Genomic DNA, 21,236 nt, shown 5'->3' with positions numbered 1-21,236 from the left:
TCCTATGTGAGTAGAGGGTCTGTGAAGAGATATTGATGAAAATGAGTTCTATGCCTTGGTGAGAGAGAGGAAGTTTTCCCAGTTAGGAGACAGGGATTTACAAAAATGGCAGAAATAACAACATGTGGCAGCCAACATCAGTGTCTTTTAACTATATGCCCTGGAGTAACTGCTCCTCCAATGAAAACAGCTGAGGGAGAAGGGGATGGGGGAGACGTACACAACCATCAGGCCATCTGTGCAAAGCCCAGGGAAGGAGGCATGGGATGAGCCCCATACTATAACAACAGGTCTATGAGAGGATTCCATTACACTGTCAGACTGCAACCCCCTGTATATGGAGATTCTATGCTCTCATGTTCAAATAAACTTCATCTGTCTGCTTTAACAGTTTCCTGTCTTTTGATTCTTTAATAAATAAAATGAGTCCTTATCCTTAGAGCCCATTCTTGGGCCCTTCAATTGCATGCAGATGCCCTCACTCAACAGCTTCACTTCTGAGATTTCTTAGTATTTGCTCCCTGACTGAATCCTTCCTTAGAAAACTCACTTTTACAGTTATTCTAGTCCATTTCACTTTTGGTAGAATGTTAAGAGCCAGCCCTTCCTTCCTTCTTCTTTTCCTTTCCTTTTTTTCCCCCACTCTACACTCCCAACCTCTCTCTCTCTGTCTCTTTCTCTGTCTCTCTCTCTCTTTCCTTTTCTAGTTCAAATCCTAGGGCTTGAACTTGGGGACTTGGTGCTGTCTTGAGTTGTACTCAAGGCTAGTGCTTTACCATGTAAGCCACAGATCCATTTCTGGTTTTGTTGGTGGGGGTTGGCTATTTGGACTTTCCTGCCAGGATTCATTTCTAACTGTAATCCTAGTTCTCCTGTGTAGCTGGGTTGATAGGGCGTGAGTCATCTGCATCTAGAGCTTTTGATGACTGCTCTGTGACGACCTTTGTTATTTAGGTAGCTCACCTCTGGTCATGGGATAAGTCCATTGCTCTGATGCCAGCATCACATCCGGGATAAATGTACAGCTGCTTGAAGTCACAAGCCTGCCAGACCTCCACCACACCATTGTCCCCTCCAGTCACCAGGTTCTGCCCATCGCTGCTCAGGAGAATGGCCTTCAGAGAAAGACAAGACCCACCATTTCTTTCAGTTTTATTTTTTTCTCTCACAATTAATGGCCAGTACTGAAAATCAGTCTGTTGGGCTAGGAGGACAGCTGGGGGAAGGCAGGGGAGCCCTAGCATGTGTGAAACTTGTTTTGATCCCCAGCAGAGGAAAAGTAAACAAACAATACTGGCAATCTGAAGAGCACACACGCATTCCCTAGTAATACGCAGTCCCCTGTGGTGCACGTTCCTAGAGGCCCACTCTGTATACTTCCAGTGTGGGACTCATCAAAGAAACAAGGGCTCTTATGAAACCAGTTTAAGTAATGACTTTTTGTTTCTTTCTGAGCTGGTACTTGGATTTGAACTTAGGGCTTGGTGCAGCTTGAACTTAGGGCTTGGTGCAGCTATCGTTTCACTCAAGGCTAGTGTTTTACCAAATGACTCATAGCTCTACTTCTGTCTTCTTGCCAATTACTGGGAGATAAGAGACTTTCATGTGCTGGCTGGCTTCAAACTGGCCATCCTTGGATCTTACTGTAATAGGGTCCTACGTAAGGAATGCGGAGGCAATTTGCTTCTGGATCACCTGTAGCATCTACCAGTGACTAACAAAACACGCTTGAGACTGACATTGTATAGTAATTATGAGCAACTTCTGCTAGCTCCTGAATTCTTCTACTTAAACCTAAATGCAAATGTATGTACATGAAGATGGGTGTGACCTTTACCATTTCTGGAAGTACAAGGGTAAAGGGCTGCACTGATGTATGGAATTCAGAAGTTTAATCCTCCATTTAAAAACCTCTAGTGAAACAACACTTATGGTCTCTGATGTCTAATTCACTGAGTCAATTTCTTGTGACTAAAGGAATTTTGGATTCATTCAAAGTATCTATCCTTGTGAATGTATATACCATTTAAAGCAGCACACATTTATATGATTACCCCAGACATGGTTATTATATCCTTTACTGTAAACAATCTTTGGTCTTAACCTCAATCCTGTTTAGCATTATACATGCAAATTTACCCGTGTTGAATCATTGATTTCCATTTGCGCCAAAAGCTTCCCATTAATGCTGAAATTGCTGAATCGCCCTCGCTCATAGTATATGATACAGTGGCCTTCACTGGACACAGAAATCAAACGTGGGAACAAGCAGTTTTCAGGTCCTTCCAGGGCTCTCAGCAGGTCTCCAGTGATGGTGTGTACAAGGCAAGGACCCTCTGAAGAATGAGGACATCGGTGACAGAACAGTGAGTGACCACAACAGCTCACTAGATCTCACCAGTCTAAAACCTTACCTGGCTGGGCACTCAGATTTGTTGAAAGAAGACGGAGGTATGTTGGTTAGAGCCTAGCACTGAGCTTGTATTTCAATATTTAATACATGTTTCTAAAGTACCTCAAACGTATCCAGACAAACAAATGAATTTTCCTACCTTGGATAGTAATACTCATAATAAAAGGATACAATTTATAGACTAAGGGAAAATTAAAAACTGTCAGGCCAGGAGTTTGGCCTAGTGGTGAGAGTGCTTGCTTAGCATGCATAAAGACCCGGATTTGATTCCTGGGAATCACAGAAGTGTTGCTGTGGCTCAAGTGGTAGAGCTCTAGCCTTGAGAAAACAAAACAAAACAAAAAAACCCCCAAGGACAGTGAGTGCTCAGGCCCTGAGTTCAGTCCCCAGAACTGGCAAAAAAAAAAAAAAAAAAAAAAAAAGACTGAATGCCCCAGAATGCATTTCCTAATGTTTTCTTGAAAGCTTAAGAGAATTATCAGAATAGTTGCTAATTTTCTCTAGTAGCATCAAAATTTTCATGTTGAACTACGTAACTAAAAGACCAATCAAGTTGTACCCTTATCTACAATCAATACATAAAATACAAAAGGGAAGTTAGGGAGCTGATTGTCAGGTAATTCATACAATACACTAAAATACATTTTGTCTTATATATATTAGCAGTGAAGCAAGAGTATAAAAGTAGTTGAGGAGGGACTTTTCTTTTGGAAGAACTTTGCCCCTGTAGAAATTGGGTTAAGATAGGAAAAAAAAGACACTACTATTCAAGTTCAACAAAATAAGTGTCTGTATTATGAGTTTGGTATTATGTGGCTGTCTCTACTCCCTCTCCTCCTTCCCTCTGCCCTCTCTCTCTTTTGTTGGTCCTAGGCCTTTTAAATTCAGGGCCTGTGTACTGTCCCTGAGCTTTTTTTTTTTTTTTTTTTTTTAAATCAAAGCTAAAACTCGGCTGTTTGAGCCACAGATCCACTTCCAGGTGGACAGACTTTTCTGCCCAGGCTCGCTTTCAATCACGATCCTCTGACCTCAGCTTCCAGGCTGGCTAGGATTACATGTGTGAGCCACAAACACACTGTACCTTGCTCTTTCTTTAAAAACAAACAGAAAGGGAATTCCGCAGAGGAAAGTACATCCAAGGAAACTGTGATGCAGTGATCTGACCACCCTCTATCCCCACGGCGGGATGACATTTCCTTTCATGTTTTAAATACTCTAACACAGGTATCTTGTGGGTGCATAGCCATTTCATTTACCAGTGTTATAGTTAGCAGGCTGGTGGACACAAAATGCCACATAATGTTTTATTCCTACTTTATGTTAGTACTAGTAAGTATTAGTAACAAAAATAAACATTTTCAAAGAACCCAGGTATGACATTTATGTGTAGACAGTCTTCTAGAAGAAATAAACCAGAAAGTACAGCTTTGGAAAATGGCACAATTAAAAGGAAATAAGTGACTTCTGACCTTTAGCACCACTGATAACGAGTCCAAGTTCTGCACAGACAGAAACACAGACAACTTCGTGGTCATGTCCTGTAAGGACAGCTCTGGGTGCCGGGTAGTCACCTGCAAGAGAATGGCTGGGATGAGTCTCTCCAGACTAAGAGCAGACAGTGGGCACAAAACCAGTAGATTTCCTGTTTCATAAAGAAAGCACCAATAATTTATGAAGGGCATTTGCTAGTTGTGTGACCATAACCATTTATATTTTAACCTTTTTCTGCTCTTCCATCATCTGTGTAATGGGTCTAACTACTGTCTCTATGACATAGGCTATTTAAAGGCTGTGATACATTAACATGTAATGTTCTTTGAACACTAGGACAGTATTGCTGATATTCTTTTTTCTACTAACTGGTGTTGTAAAACAGGTGTAATGCCCACCAAGGCATTTTCATGTGTGTTCTCACCTTTAATCACGGTAATATTCCTATGAGGTCAGGTACTATCATTGTACAAGGTTGTTCAATTTCACAGAAGTAGTAAGTGTTAGATTTAAATTTAAGCTTTGTAAGTGTGAAAGTCATGCTCTTATGAAAGTAAAAGCATTCCCTAAATTCTCCAACAGAATAGGCAGAGATGAGCTTCGGGTGGGGGGAGGAAATGAATGATGGTGGGGAAAGTCAGGAAGGGGGGAAATTAAGCTTAATTCTCCCCTTTACTAGTGCAAACCTAAGTCTGGTGGAATCATTTAGCATTCTCACTGTTAAGTGTTCTCACAGACTGAACCAATGCCTTCTAAGGATAAGCAGTCTTCTAAGTGGGTAAGGTTTGAAGGCAAACGTGAAACTGCTGAAATCACAACACACCGAATAACTTTGCCTTTCATATGCTTGTGCACCTTTTTGCTGCTCAAAAAAGGACAAATAAGAGGAAGAAGAAATTTGATCACACAAGTTCAGAAGGAATGAAAACTGTCTCTGCATGAATGAAGAGAAAACCAGAACACCTGGAACATGCGAGAAAGACCAACCAACTTAGGAAAGCACCATACCCAGCACTGCCCTGACCGGAAAAGCTTCTGGGAGAAGCCAATACAGGATAAAAATGAGGAGTGCCATCTAGTCTTGAAGTACAGGAGTGTTGGGGGAAAGGAAGTAAGAGAATGTCTGAAAGGAATGAGGAAGGTAAATGCACCCATGCACCATCTTGGTAGATGGTGGGTTTGGGGTTCATTTCTTTGATAGATTTTTTAAATCAATGCTTTATATGTAATGAATATTTTGAAAATCCTTTAATTACCCTTATAGTAAAATTTAAATTTAAAGAAAAAAGGAAAAGAAAGCAAATGTCAAGATGGCAAAAACTATAAAAGACAGACAATGTTGCTCAAATTAGGGTTCAGAGGATCCAAGAACATACTCGTCATTCTTCCTTTTTGGGGGGGGAAGGTTATTGTATATGATAATTTAGTTCAAGAGATAAAGGTGGTAGCTTCCTCACGGATTCCTATTTTTCTTGTTCCAAGACTTAGATAATTTGTTTGGCTGGACTGGGAGTTTGGCCTAGTTGGTCGAGTGCTTGCTTAACATGTATGAAGCCCTGGGTTTGATTCTTGGTACCACATATGCAGAAAAAGCTGGAAGTGGTGCTATGGCTCAAGTGGTAGAGTGCTAGCCTTGAGAAAGTTCAAGCCCTAGAACTGGAAAGAAAACCAGATAATTTTAAAGTATTGATTACATATTAAGTATTTGTATGTCTAAAACTAAGAATATAATTAAGTCTCTTGTTCTTATCATCAAAGTAAGAAATACACAACCTTTCTTGTAACCTTAATATCATCTTTCTTATTTCTTGGGGACTATGAAGTCATCTTAAAGTTCTGTATTTCTCTCTCTTCTCTTTACTGCTCATCAACTGAAACAGAGTGCCTGGCTCGAGGGCTTCCTTTTATAGAGCTTGAGCTTGCATGGTATCTGCCTCTTTCTGAGTTCCTATTCTGGATGGGGGTGGCCCCTTGCTCTTTATCCTGAATGTTCAAGAACCATTCTGCACTCCGGTGTTTGGGCTGGGCCATCTGCGTTTGAAGTGTTGTCTTCTGGCTTGAGGCTTTTACTTTCACTGTGAAGGGATAGATACAGGACCTGAACATTTAAGAGCTACCCAATGAAGCCCTGTCTCCTGCATTCCTCTTTTTTGGCACTGATGTGGCTCAATGAGGAACACTGGATGTCAGAATTAGATTCTCACCTAGTAAGGTGCCCTGAACTCTCCACTCTGGTCTATCAATCTCCCCTTCCTTAATACATCCATCTTATATTTGCCACAGTTTTAGGTGAGTCTTCTCACCTATCTACCCCCATTCTGATTTTGAAGCACTACTGAAATGCAGTGTGGACGAGCACCCTTCTCATACCAGCCTTCCATTGTATTTAAATCTATATATAGTATAATAGATTTTTTATTGTAATGAATAGGATTACAGTTATATTCACCAGATAGTAGGTGCATTACTTCTCACACATTGATACCCTTTCTCATGTTTTTGTCCCCATTTCCCTCCTTTCACCCTCTCCCAATCATCTTGTTTCCCCTCTTCTCTTTCCTATTTCAAATAAACAGATAAACATATGTACAGTATGCCAGGTAACAAAGTCAGATACTGTAACAATGTGAGATTAACCAAAGGGCAACAAGAGAGAAGAGAAATAACATAATATATTAAGAACAACAATCACACAAGATAAAGCTCTTGTTTCCATATTCTGGAGATCCTTTCACTTAGCTCTATCCTATATGGCTTTATGTATCTAGGTTTTGCACTATTGTAATCCTCTGCTAATAGATTTTAAATTGTATTCCTGGAAGTTCTGGATTTCTCTAAAATATATTCACATAATTTATAGACATGTCTCCTAGATTCTTTGCATTCACTGGTAAAACAGAGATTAAGTATTGTTAAGATTCTATGTGTGATAACTCTCTTTAATTTTTCTAAGTGTTTCATAGTGGGGAAAAATAAAATAATAAAGAAAGCAAATATCAAGATGGTAAAAACTAAAAAAAATGATAATGTTACTGAAAAACCTTGCAACTGTGTTTCATAAAATTTTTAAGTTCTTTCTCTTTTAGTCTTAAGACTTGAACTCAGGGCCTGGGCACTGTCCTTGGGCTTTCTCTAGGCAGTGCTCTACCACTTGAGCCACAGCACCAATTCTGGCTTTTCTGAGTATGTAGTAACAAGGAAGTGAACCCAGGGCTTCATATGTTCTCGACCACTAGGCCACACTCCTGGCCCTTTATAGAGTTCTTGAGACCTAACTCAAATTATTAAAAAAAATCTAAAATGCAATTTAATTCTATTTTATTGTAGGAATTGGAAAAATGTACAAAAATATTCACTACATATGTTATACACTTTCTATTAATAAGTAAGGCCTTTAAATACTACATGTGATTTACTGAATTTAAAATGTTTTATTATTTCATTATAACTTCCCTAGATCATTATTCAAATTTATTCAAAATGGTAAAACCTAAAGGGGTATTGTTTAGGGGCCCTGGGAGCCTCTTTAAAGGGCTCTAGTGTAAACTGGAAAAAAGCAAGGAAAATGTTATTCTAGGATTTCTAAAAGGAACTCTACATCAAGGAGAAAATATATTCGCTCTATTTATTGCCAGGGACAGATGTTCAACGCACCAACAATCACTTGGAATCGCTAGCCCAATCACAATTGATGGATGTAGCTCAGGGTTAAAGGGCCATTGCAGAGGGATTTGCAGGTGAGACCTCCCTCCCAGCACTGCAGCCCATGGCCCCCATTCTTTCTTATTTCCTCAGCTGAAGAGCCCTCTATGTGATGGAATTACTGTAAGAATAGGCAATATTTGGAATGTCCAGACATAAAATGAACAATTTATCACGTTTAAATCTAAAGTCATTTCCTGAAGGAGAAAAAATTATATATTAGATGCTTCTATTTACATAGAGTCGATGAGAAGAGATTCTTAACAGATAGTCTATGGCTCTTAGGAAGATGGCCCAGGTAGAGATTACTCATGGTTCTTATGTAACCTTGTTTGTGCAGGGGAAGCTTTGGTCCTTCTAAATCAGTTGCATAAGGATTGCACTCTCTAAGAACTAAACTCATCAGAGTGGGTTTGCTGCAGTCAGAAGATGAGCAATTTGGTGATGAAGGACATTCAGATTTTGCCTCTGACTGTCTAAATTATTGCAGAAAGGTGGTAGAATCTGTTTATATTACTGATTTTCTTACAGAATATGATGATTTTTTAAATTAAGGTGCTAGAGTTAGAGATTTAGTCAAAGGATGTAGTTGTTTTGTTGTAACTGTAGTAATATGTATATGAACAGGTTTGCTGGGACAGAGAAGGGCAGAGTCAATGGGGGTCCCTGATATCAACACATTCAGTCCTCAGTGGAGGCCTGGATTAAGTCCCAAATATGACTGGGTCCACATTTCCCTAGACCAAAAGTGAGCACAGTAAAACAAAACAACACAAACAACAACAAAACAGTCCATGTGCTAGAAAAAAAACATCAGGGACACATGAAATGGTTTCCTTTCATTATATATAATAAAATAGTCAATGATCAATAGAAAAACACATACTCAGAGTATTTAATGAAGTTTAGAAGATTCTTTAATGGAGAATAGAAGACCCATTTCTCTAAGAATGAGTGAATGGATGAACCTACTTGTTTATTTACTCTGATTCCCCACCCTCCCCCATCCCCGACCCTGTTCAGAGATGAGGTGATATTAACTATACTAGCTGGACAAGCTGCAAATTACAGAGCAAGTCTCTTCCCCTGAAGTACTGGATCCTGGATCTAGGACACTGATCCTTCCCACATTTCCACTGTTCCCTCACCCCCATACTACCACTAGAACAATTCACCTGCCCTCCCCAAAGGGATCTGTATGATCTGTATGATGCCTTGCCATCCCTGTTCTTGAGCTGAAGCTATCTGATCAAAGAAGAAATTAGGCAATATTTATTCATTAATTTGCTAGTTGTGGGGCTTGAATTCAGGGCCTGAGCACTGTCCTTGGACTTTTTCTCAAGGCTAGAGCTCTACCACTTGAGCCACAGCACCCCTTCCAGCTTTTTTCTACATATCTGGATCTTTTTGCATGCTAGGCAAGCACTCTACCACTAGGCCAAACTCCCGGCCCCTAGGCAGTAATTTTTAAAGTATTGTTTCCCACCCAGGTCAAAGACCTTTCTAGAAGCTTCAGGTTGAAGTATAGAGGAGGAAAGCAGAGACCAGTGGAAAGCACTCTGCTTCCTAGTCACAGACCCTAACCGTCTCCAGTTGTGAGACTGAGATGACATGCTGAGTGGGCTCCTGTGTTCATTGCCTGGGCTACAGTGTTCCATTACATCTATGAGGCCACATGATCCCCAGAAAGCTCTTGGACATAAGAATTCTTACACATTTGACTCTGCTCCCTCTGACACCAATCTTTTTTGCAAAAGGTTATTAAATCTTTGTCTGGGAAGTGGCACAAATTTACTGAATAATAGATCATTTCAATCTACATGTATATAACTATAGATGTACTTAAAAAGTATCTGTGGGCTAGTTGTCCATGCTTTTGTCTCATAGTATCATGGCTAGTAGCTGGATACAAACAAAGAGAGGAGTGTGATTTGGCAGATGTTTCATGACAGGCTGTGGCTGGCAGGAGAGTAAGTGTCCAGGACTGAAGCCCTACACAATAGGAGCCCAGAGAAGGTGTGTGTGCACAGCTGGACATCCCTTTTCAATTGGCTTATCCTTTCATCATCTGTGTAATACATGTACATGAGCTAAAAGACCTGTGCTTAAAACGTGCAGTACAGCAACACATAATGATGTCTTATACATACTGCTAAGTGAATATTGTCAATTTGGTTTTAAAATTTTCACTGCTATGATTTTTAAAGTTCCATATGTGTATATCATCAAGCTCTCTATAAAGCACCTTCTATCTTGTATAAACCTTTAAATTCCATACTCTCAAAGCAGATTGGCTTTGGAGCTGAAGCCGCAATGTATTTTCAATTCCTATTGAAGACACAACAATGTTAACTTGGCCCTCTGGTGACTATCTTGTTGGAAGCTACAGCATATAATGAGAAATGTCAAGTCCCAAGATCAATGAAATTTTGGACTCTAGGGATTCAACAGGAATAGCATTGATCCTTTTAAAGAACACCAGTCAGAGATGGGTTGTAATATATTGCAGAGGGCTCCAGAGGATAAGCGGCCAAGTCCAAGATACCTACCTGACAAAAAATTCAATCAGCTTTTAGCACAAATTGCCTGCTCTGCTCTGCTTTCTTTCATGCAGGAGACTGCCTCCAATTAAAGTGCGCAAATTAATTTTTATCACTTCCAAATTAGTTTCAGAATTTGTGTAAGACTGTTTCAGATGAAAGCATCTGTCCCTCACATCTTTGCAATTCTGTTATCTAGTTAGGGACCTCTTTAAAATCTCCAAGATAATTTCCTATGTTCAAAGTCACAAGTTGGAAAGAATAACAATGAGTATTACTAGTAAAAATGCATTAATAGAACAACTATAATTCAACTCTAACATATGCTAGGTAGCCTTTGCTCATTTCTTTTATGATCTGAAATGCTCTGTATAATAATCTACACATTTTCATTGTCTTTGTGACAAATCCATTAAAATTGAAAAAAAACAATTAGAAAAACACTAATACTTCTGAGATGTCTAAATTAATCACAATGATAAATTTCCCACAATAAAAGCATAGATCCTTTCTATATCTACTTAAAACTTAAAAGAATGATATAACAACAGTGCAAAGGAAACAAATATAAAAGCCACTTGAATTTACCTTGTGATTTCAGTGATGTGTATAACAATAGTAGATGACAAATGCTACCATATCATGATGTGATTTTAAAAAGTATATTTGTCCTCTTTGCCATAAAAAAAGTGATTTAATGTCTACCCTAAGACCAACCCCTGACTCTCAACAGCTCTGAGGATATTATGTTTCATGCTAGGCATCTCCCTTCAAGTCTGGGTTAATTCATACAACCTCTAAAAATCTCAGGGCTTTGGGTCACACACTTTAATACAAATTACATAACTAGCCTTTCGATTTTGAGCAACATTGGGTTTGAAATAGAAAACAGATAGCCTGTTTCTTTGACCTGTGAATTGGTAGCTGGAGTAGATTAAACTGGAGTAGAAAAAGCATCTTTTTCTCTCATATTGCAAGTTACGGATGACTATGTTAACACCACAGTGAGATCACTGACATGACTGTGGGTTCAGTGTTCTCTGTAACTACCTAAAAAAAAAGCAAACTGACCAATGTAGCACTGCTCTAGTCAAGCATGACTATACTCCTCGGCTGGCTGCTTTAGACAAGTGACACATAAATCAGCCAGTCCAATCAAATACTACATCTGACTTACTCATTTTACTATTGTGATCTTCACTGTGGCAAAATATTGAAATGGATTCTTTTATGTAATCATCAGTTTATGTTCAAGATGTAAAATGAGTTACTACTATATAGATAACAAAAAATTTAACCTATAAAATGTTACCTGGTACAGTGAATGATTCATATACTTAATACACAGTATTCTCAGTACACTCAATAGAAGCAGTTTTGTGATGAGCATAATATAGAAGTCTTTATTTAACTCTAGAAGGCCAAGGAATGTATATACCCAGAATTCCTAGCTACTAAGAGACTAGTAGGTACACAGTAGATGTTTAGCATGTATTCATTTAATGCTTGACTCGTCTTGTAGGTGTTTGTCCCATTTATCGAGAGGAATATTTTTTTCTTATATTAGAAAAATAGAAGCTGCTATTCTCTATTATACACTTGAAATATCTAATAAAATCTTTACAGAATTCATTTTATGGAGGCAAGTTCATAATGATGACAAGAGACATTTCCTCTTCAAAATTATTGATTCTGTGTGTGTGTGTGTGTGTGTGTGTGTGTGTGTGTGTGCGCGCGCGAGTGTGCACGCGCTCCTGAAGCTTGAACTCAGGGTCTAAGTGCTGTTCTTGAACTCTTTTGCTCAAGTCTAGTGCTCTGCCATTTTAGCCACAGCTTCACTTTTGGCTTTTTGGCAGTTAAGTGGAGTTAGGAATCTCACGGAATTTCTTGCTCTGGTTGGCTTCAAACTGCAATCTTCAAATCTTAGGCTAAATAGCCAGGATTACATGTGTGAACCACTGACACCAAGCAAAAAAATGCTTGACTAATAAATAAATCTTCATAGATGGAGGCACTACATCACATATAGATAGTCAAGATAATCTGTCACAATAACTTCTTAATGATAACTTTGTCCTTATTTGAGGCTTAAATGAAATACTGCTTCAAAGAAATACGATGTTCAGAGTTTTGTTCTTAAGGACTGATATAATCATTTTGTATTTACATAGCTCCTGTTGTAAGGAACATCAGATATTTAAAATATGATTGTGATTATAATTATGGTGTTGGACTTTGAGAGCAGAGGGAAGCGGTGGGGAGGAAAGCAGATGGGCAAAGACAGAGAACATGTAAGTTTCCCCCCAAATTATTTTTCTAGGGAATCCTGTCTTTTCCCCTTTAGGATATCTCAGGCAGCGTTGAGGAACAAAGAATAATTGAAGAATCATTGCAAAGAAAGGGAAATGTCTTAGTTTTTGCATCTTCAATGCCTAATCTGAAAAGGGAGGGAGGGGAGGGCTCAATCCTTATAAATAAATAATACATGGACAGATTTATTGTATTACATGTTAGCAAGTAATAAATGATTTGAGGGAGCCCCAAGTAAAATTCAGAGAAAGGGGAGTTTGTATTTAGCTGAGAGAAGTCATGAGGGTTAACAGACCAGGTGAAACCTGCAAAGCCCATGCAGCTGTGGGGTTAGGCGGCTGAGTTTATGGCAAGGAACAGGACAGTCGCCCCTGTCCCACAATGACAGCTGCTGCCACTTTACATTCGGAACAAAACTTTAAATAGTACCTACATTCCAAGAAATATTTCTCCCATTTAAGCACTCATATTCTAAAACACAGAATCAAGAAAAAATTAGGAAAGTCTGAAAGGTAAACTCTATGTACGGGGATTATAGCATGACAGGACAATTCCAAAAGCACTCACTGCTATTGGGGTTGTCTCCTATGATGTGATGTCGCCCACTCCAGTACCAGAGAAGCAAGGTGGCGTCCCGGGATCCAGACACGATGTAGCAGTCTCCCCCGATGTAGGACTCAGATCTGGCCAGGCATGTGACCACGTCCCAGTGGCCAAATACAATCTGGGTTAGCTTTCCTGCAGTGGTGAAACAACGGGTTTACTTCATGTACTCATTTTCTTTAGATGACAGTAAGCTAAACTTTATTTTCTACTAAATATGTGAGGAGTAAATCTAGGCAGCCTCAAATTTATAAAGTCATTTAAAACCTACCTACAGGTTCTTCCCTGACTCTGAAAATTGATGCAAGAATATTTAAGAGAGGTGTGGCAGAATAACACAGTTATGAGCTTTCTCTCTTTGGAATTTGGGATTGTTTTTGAAAAAATTAGAGTCTCATAAAGTAATATAAATATGATTTGTGTCTTTGGAGTTTGGGCTAGACTGGAGGGAGGTTGCAGGTGTTTTACTGGATATGAATTTTGGGAGGAGGACAAGACCTCATTTACCCTAAGAACTCAGGGATCATACTAACATTCAAAATGGCATTAGTAAAATTAGTTACTTGGTTTACAAAGTGAATGTTTAATGTGAATAATGACCACTGATGCAAAGAAGGCCTGGAGGGGGTGTAACATGTGCTGTATGATTTCATGTTGACCTCTGGTTTAAATATATTATTTTAAAGAGAGTACTGTACTGCACATTAGGTTTACCTGTTTCTGTAGAATAAACTCTGAAGCTCTTATCCCAGAATCCACAGATAAGAATATAGCGGTTGTCTGCTGTGACCACAAAGCAGTGGGCATTGATTTGTATACTCTGATCCACAAGGTCTGTGATCTGCCGTTTGTTTACACCAGAGTTATTAGCTACAAAGAAATAGAAAGAACTTCAAGAAAGATCCCAAAAGAATGCCACTAAGCCTTTGCAGCAGGAACAGAACACTTTTTTTTTTTTTGCTTCATCTAGTGTTAGGTCTGTAAAGCTACACAGTTATTAAGATTTTGACATTCTCCCTTTCGGGGATATTAATTTCCTTAGTAGCCATGAGTATTTATGAACTATATTATATATGTAAAAAGCATGCCAGAATTCCAAGTTCTTCCTCCACCAAAAAATAAGAAGCAGATGAGGAATTCAAGGGAATGCATTTAAAATGTAATAAATAAATGTAAATAAATGCATGTGATTCTACTGATGTTCATTATGCACAAACATCTAACAAGAACCAAATAAAGGATAAATATTACACAAAATACATAGAAAAGATTTTCCACAATCTGTCATTTTCCAATGACATTTACAATCCCTGTAAAAAAGAAGAGGGTAGAGATCTGAGCAAGGCATGTTGTTGTTTGGGAAGCCCCACAGGGAGCTTTAGGTCAGCAGCTCTCGAAGACCTGGATTGTCAACAAACAGAAGGCCTTTCTAGCACGGGCTGGCAGGAAGGAGAGGAATAAAAAGGATAGGAGAGAGACTGGGAGAAAAGAGACAGGCAGAGAATCAGCCTATAACACTGGGATTAAATCTGAATAAAGTCAGGAACTCAGAGACACATCTGATTTCCCCAGTGCCTGTCTGGATGCCAGCTATACCATCCTTTCAGGCAAAATCCCTGGACTGAATTCTTAAACAGGAAATGCAGATGTAGGAGGTCACCACTACCGGACTCCAACACCAATTAAAAATCTACATGACACTGTTTGTAGATACCTTCTAACACTGTAAAAATAATTATTAGAAAAGGAAGGAAAAGAAAGGCAGAAAGAAAGAAGGAAAGAAAGCAGAAATAAACTCAAAGTCCTGGGTCACTAGAAAGCTGTGTAAGTGGAGCCTGATTAATTATAATAGAGAAATCCATTTTTTTCATGGCTACACACTAGCTATATATTTCACTGTTGATGTTTGCTGAAAAGAGGAATATCTAGACTAGACTCTAAAAATATTTATGGTTCTAAATGTTACATTCTCTAAATGATATGTGCAATGTTGTTAGGGTATAAGTAACTGGCAGATATAGCTATATCTTATCTCTTGGTTCAAAGATGAAAGATGTATTATTCTAAGAGCAAAAAAAACCCCCAAAGCTCATATATAGTATAATTTTTATAGGATTGTTTTTATTCTAATTTCATTTTCTGAATAAACCCACAGGATAGGCATAAGAGCTTTATTATGAATTATCTTACAGATGTGAAACAGATATCAAGAATGATTAGGAACTTGCTCTAGACCACAGATCTAATTAAGCAATGTCTAATGTATGCAATTTAAAAATATTTTAATACTGTCCATGAAGAATTATAGATATATGAGATACATTTTACTTTATATTTAGCCCTTCAGTATTAGTATCCTCTTTCAATCCTTAAGCAATAAGAAGTTGCTAGAAATACTTTAGATTGAAATAAAGAGTAGCCTTTAAATTATTTGTCTTGTTTATGTTCCAAAACTGTCACAAAGAATTGCTTGAATAACAGTTATTTGAAGGGAAATTATGATTTACATGTGCCTTTGAAGGTAATCTGATGCTATCTTCACTTTATGTTTTTGGTAGAAAAATATTATACGTAGGAATGTGTTGATATTCAGTAATTCATAAAAACAATTTTTAGCCTACCAATTAATGGATCCATTTCAATTGGAAGATGATGGGCCTGATCCAACGAGTATCCTGGTGCTCCCCTGAGGCCTAAAAATTTAAGAAGAGATAGAAAAGAGACTTCTATAAAATTATTATAAAAGAATGTCTGAAGGAGTTGTTTATGATGATTATAAAAATGTTTATCGGTTTAAAAAATTTGGGTGAATGGGCCGGGAGTTTGGCCTAGTGGTTAAAGTGCTTTCCTAGCATGCATGAAGACCTGGGTTCGATTCCTCGGTACCACATACATAGAAAAAAGCCGGAAGTGGTGCTCAGGCTCAAGTGGTAGAGCTCTAGCCTTGAGAAAATCCAAGGACAGTGCTCAGGCCCTGAGCTCAAGCCCAGGACTGGCAAAAAAAAAAAAATTGGGTGAATTATTTTAAGAATGATTCAGTCATACTTTGTAACTTTGTATTCAGTCTTAAGAACATCTTCACAAAGGCAGGTGGTAGTGGTAGCAGCTCATATCTGTAATCCTAAATACTCAAAGCCAGAAGACTCTTATCTCTAATTAATCAGTAAAAATCTGGAATTGGAGCTGACTTAAAGGGTAGTGTGCCAGTCTTGAGCATAAATGCTAAGGGACATGCAAAGGGCTCCAAGATCAAGACTCAGTACACACACACACACACACACACACACACACACACACACACACCATCATCACTTCAAGGATATCAGGTTCTTACTTAAGGTGTAGAAAGTTGGAGTGATAAGAAAAATCTGAATGAAACACGGGATTGTTATATTTATTGAGCCCATTAAAAACACAACCAGTAAGCCAAAAAAAGGAAGTTAAACTTCCATGCAGATATGATAAGCGCAGAGAGCTCTCCTGAGCAAGCGCTGGGCAGAATCTGTGGTTCCAACTCAACTGGGTCCTCTCTCCACATATGATGGATAAACTGAAGATATAAAATTGAGCACATTTTAATCTTCACTCTCATTAAAAGATACTTTCAGTGGATTAACATTTGGGTTTGATCGAGAGTTCATTCGTTTTTTCATGTGGCTATATAATACATTCATAATACCTTTATAATTTATGCTTTATGTATGTAAATAGGTGCACATGGAAACTCTTTGGGAGAGGGCTGTTGTATAAATCTCTTTTTCAGGGCAAGGTAGAAGTGAGGACTAGAGAAGGATTCAGGTTGACTCAGCCCGGCTCATCTGTTCAGTGCTATGGACAGTAGGAGTCCTGGGCTTCCAGGGAGAGCTTCAGTGGTAAAGTAGGCCAACTAAATCATCTTGGTCACATCTACTTCTGCCCTGGTTAAATAAGTATCAATACGTCTACATTTTTGCAGTGGTATTATATCACTTCAAGATGCGTTGGCAGAAACGGCATATGTGAAATCACTGGTGTTGGTCTTCTTCATTATTGCATATGCTTAGGGGATTTGGACATGTGATGGCTATTCAAATATCTGCTAAATAAATTAATGACATTAAGAAAACAGGATAGGGGACTATCATCCAGAAAATCCAAATTCATTTTGTGTTAATATAGGATAAAAGTGGGGGATATTTTTTGGAGGACAAGATCTGATTTATTTGTAGGACTGCTTAAGTCTATCAAATACGCTGTACCAGTTTGTAAGGGCCTCTGGTGCGGCTGAAGTCAGGGAGGCTCACCTGTATTGTTTAGCTGGACCTGACAATGATCTGCTATCCCAACACCCATTCTCACCTTACCTCTTCGGCGAGAACCTTGTTTAGGGTACGTACCTACTGTGTTGTGCCATCTATTCACTGCAAACAGTCGGCTGCAGGTCACGGTCACCACGGCTGGAATGGTCAAGTGTGGTAGGGTGTTGGCAGCCACGTGGGTCACTGGAGAATTTGATGGAAACTTCAGCACCATGATCACATCCTGCTGCATCTGATCTTTAAACATGAGTGGACTCTGTGGAAGGAAACACTGTTGAGTAGAAAAGGGAAGAGAACAAGAGGAAAGAAAAGGGATAATACAATTAGTGGATGGTTTGGGGAGAAGGAAGCTCAACATTAGACAAGGCTAGCAGGGAGATGGAGCAAGCTGTTCTGTCCTGCCATCTCATGTCTGTCCCACATACAGCCCCTTTCACTTGAGGAGGAACTCTCCGAGTCACTGACACAGGACACCAGCCATGATTTAGATGTGGCCAGAGTGCCACGCAGAAAGTTGCTCATAGATATGGACACAAGATGGAACATAGCTGTTCAGTGCTATTAAAAATGAGTTTGGTGGAAAAAATAGTCAATGACTGGTACAGTTCACATAAAACCCAGAGTGAATTCATATAACTGATCCTGTTGACATGAAATACGGAGTGACTGCCTTGCTCCTTTCCTTCCTATCTGGCAGATCTGGGGTCACCGTGACAGACTAAATAATGAAAATATAACAGCCTCCATAAAGCAGTCCAAGTACTCCCCTGTCAGGGTTTCACACACATTTCTGCTCTGGTGCTGACTGAATTTATGGTTTATGCCTCCCCACTCCCTTCTATACACTAGGTTTCCTGACAGCCAGCACTTTTTCTTCCTTTTTCTTTTTAATCTTTTCCCCCCTCAAACATCTAGATAGAAAGTAGATACTGTAAGCATTACACATAAATACTACTGTACTAAAAACAAAAAATAAAGATGCTGGGAGCAATAACTCTATAGCTTTTGTGTATGTTTTGTGATTGTTTCCTCTATATATGAATCCTTTGCTTTGAAATAGGAACCAACAAATCTCAGATATTCTTTAAAATTATCTTTTTTTAAATTATGCCAATTTAGTCTTTAAGAATTACCTATAGGAAAGAAGTGAGTTCTAACTGGGCTTTTTCCAGAATACAAATTATTATTGTCATTAAACAGAGATGATTAGGACTCATCTGCTAGACCATTGCATAAAATAGCATTAGAAATACAGTTTATTGAAGCAGTTTCTCCCCCATCTCTCTCTCTCTCTCTCTCTCTCTCTCTCTCTCTCTCTCTCTCTCTCTCTCTCTCTCTCTCTCTCTGTCTCTCTCTCTCTCTCTCCCCTTCCCTTCCCCTCCCTCTCTCTCTCTCTCTCTCTCTCTCTCTCTCTCTCTCTCTCTCTCTCTCTCTCTCTCTCTCTCTCTCTCTCTCTCGTTCTCTCTCTCTCTTTTTGTCAGTCATGTGACTTGACAAATTCAGGGCTTGGGCTTCTGAATAGCTAGGATTACAGGTGTGAGCCATCGGTGCCTCTTCTTGAAGCTTGAATTCTGCACTGCATCTGAGGGTTTGTCTGGAAAGAGGTTGGGCTCTGGGCAAACCTTTGTGTCTTATCACAGCAGAACCAAAGGATGCATTAGTGGGTAGCCAAGGGGCTGACAGTAGAGAGGAAAGAAATGTTTGAAAACAAGTGTCTTGAGCTCTGTTTCTCTAGGACTTGGGAAGAGTTTCCTCCAGGCTCTGAAGGATGCCTCTTGTCTCTGTACTTCTACTGTTTTGCAGATAAGGCTCCAAAACTTTTGGTTAAATAATCAGTAATTAGTTATATAAATAAAAGACATGAATTTTCTTCAGGAAAGAATATCTAAATCTGTTGATACATTATTTGGCTACATTTCAGGGCTCCATTACCAGGGACTTGTTACTTTTATGTTGGTTATCTATACAAAAATTGATGAGCTGGATTCAGTTGGGAAATGTTTTACCTTCAAACATTTTTAAGCAAAATAAAAAAAACTGGTGAAAAAACCTTGTACTTTAAATATTTTTTCTCGGACAGGTTTTACATTCTATGTATTTCCAGAGGAAGGATGGGGTGAGATCAGTGGATGAATCAGAGGACAATGTGGAAGGTGTGATGTCGATCAGATCCATGTACTAATTCATATGTTAAATTGAAACCCTTTTGTAAAACTGTTTAAAGAAAATAAACATAAATTTCAAAAGAAAAACAATAAATAAGCACATGTTTATAGCAGATAGTGAATTTATCAGCTGATGGTTATAAAAAATGGACTTTAAGCTTTAGATAAAAACACAAATCAATATGCTTTTTCCCCTTGTGCTGGGAATGAAGGTTTAGCATAAGGGGGTACTGAAGAGGATGTCAGTTTATATTTATAGACAACTCACAATCCAGTGGCTAATTTAAATGCTCTGCAGGATCGAGTCATTAGGTTCTCAATGATACCTACTCGTTTTGCCCCTACGTTACAGATGTCGGACTGGTGAGTATTTTGCAGGAGTCATTGGCAGGGACGGTGCACAGCCCCTGTCTGGCTCAGGAGCCCTTCCTCTTACCTAAAGCATCTCACAGGCTCTCTGCAGAGGACATAAAATACCTTTGCATTTTCCCCTCTTTTTAAAATGAATTACTTTCTTTATCCCATACTGTCCCCCACAAATTAAATTTAGCAAAATCATATTGTGTCTATGCTTACACTGTAATTTACAAATCTAATTTAATTTTACTGTCAGTGTGTGTTTGTTTGCCTGCTCGGGTAGGAATGAGTTTATATAGAGGCATATTTAGAGAAGATGGCTATTTTTGTGAATTCAAGATTGGTCTTAGTTTTGAACTTTTCAAAGTAAGAATTGTACTTCTGTGGTTCTCCCTAGAGTGTCTGTACATCCTTTGTCCTGAAGAGTTAATGAATAGCTTGAGAACATTTTTAAAAATGCTGCTAAAATCACAGTTTAATTTGCTCTATGCTCTGGTATGAAGAAAAATCCCTCAACATGCTCATGTCTTACCAGGTGCATGGCAGAGCTCCGAGGCGGATGTGGCTCAATAAGCAACTGAGATGGCGTCTGTCCAAAGTTCTGTATCTGCGCTTCCATAGCCTACAGGGAAGGAGGGCGACTGTCACATTCAATATGCATCAAAGAGAGAGGTCAACACACTCTTGACAATGCAAGTGGATCCCAAGTCAGCCATGAAAAAAAGTCCAGAAAATTCACCGGGTGTTCTTTTCCCAGGGTGCAGAACCATTCAAGTGTTAGTATTTTGTAGACAAGGTTGGCTTCTTCTTCCAAACATGCTTCAGTTAACAACATCACTGTTCTTATTACCAGAAGCTGGGGTTAAATGTGGAAATGCTAAGTTGTGATTTCATGCATGCAGCTAAAGACCAAGGAACTTTTAGCACTAAATATAGAACATATACCTTAATAAAGTCCTTTGTGAGGAGGAATGTATGGGGATCTCTAATGAAATAAGCTTCTGGAATCTTAATGGGAAAAGAAAATGAAACATAAAGTCCACCATTGATACAAAGTAAAATTCAGAAAGATCAGATACTCCCATCCATTCTGAGGGCAATTATTAGAGAGGACACTGAGACTTTTGTGTAATAGTTACATATGGCAGCATTTCCACTACAAAAATACATTTTAACTTGCTATGTTACTTTAAGGTGAATTTTAGAACATTGTTTATTAGGTATGATTTCTCTCAAGTATTTTGCCTGGCATTGTAGAGACAAATCACTCAAGAAGGAAAGAGCTATTTTGCTATCTCAAGTTGTACCCTATTTCATCAAAACCTGTGTAGATGGAAGTATTAATGAGATTTTTATG

The 21,236-nt window shown here is 38.7% G+C and overlaps 1 protein-coding gene across 7 annotated transcripts in view; it reads right to left on the bottom strand.

Annotated features, from left to right (window-relative positions):
* Nucleotides 1–21,236, bottom strand: part of Nbea (neurobeachin) — a 496,782-nt gene that overhangs the window by 4,200 nt on the left and 471,346 nt on the right. For 5 of the 7 annotated variants that reach the window (XM_090342251.1, XM_090342253.1, XM_090342255.1 and 2 more), the window contains 8 exons: nucleotides 20,412–20,501; nucleotides 17,436–17,628; nucleotides 15,681–15,752; nucleotides 13,774–13,929; nucleotides 13,024–13,194; nucleotides 3,883–3,984; nucleotides 2,140–2,336; nucleotides 964–1,115 (listed from right to left, as the gene is read on the bottom strand). In XM_090342251.1, the coding sequence (XP_090198377.1) occupies nucleotides 964–1,115; nucleotides 2,140–2,336; nucleotides 3,883–3,984; nucleotides 13,024–13,194; nucleotides 13,774–13,929; nucleotides 15,681–15,752; nucleotides 17,436–17,628; nucleotides 20,412–20,501 (1,133 nt within the window). Of the gene's footprint in view, nucleotides 1–963; nucleotides 1,116–2,139; nucleotides 2,337–3,882; nucleotides 3,985–13,023; nucleotides 13,195–13,773; nucleotides 13,930–15,680; nucleotides 15,753–17,435; nucleotides 17,629–20,411; nucleotides 20,502–20,824; nucleotides 20,888–21,236 lie in introns of all 7 variants that reach the window. The other 2 variants (XM_090342258.1, XM_090342252.1) reach the window with 2 other exon arrangements.

The sequence above is a fragment of the Megascapheus bottae genome, chromosome 11, assembly GCF_031878675.1.
Source record: "Megascapheus bottae isolate mThoBot1 chromosome 11, mThoBot2.hap1, whole genome shotgun sequence".
In the NCBI taxonomy this organism is placed as follows: Eukaryota; Metazoa; Chordata; class Mammalia; order Rodentia; family Geomyidae; genus Megascapheus; species Megascapheus bottae.
This window is presented reverse-complemented; position numbering and strand designations above follow the sequence as displayed.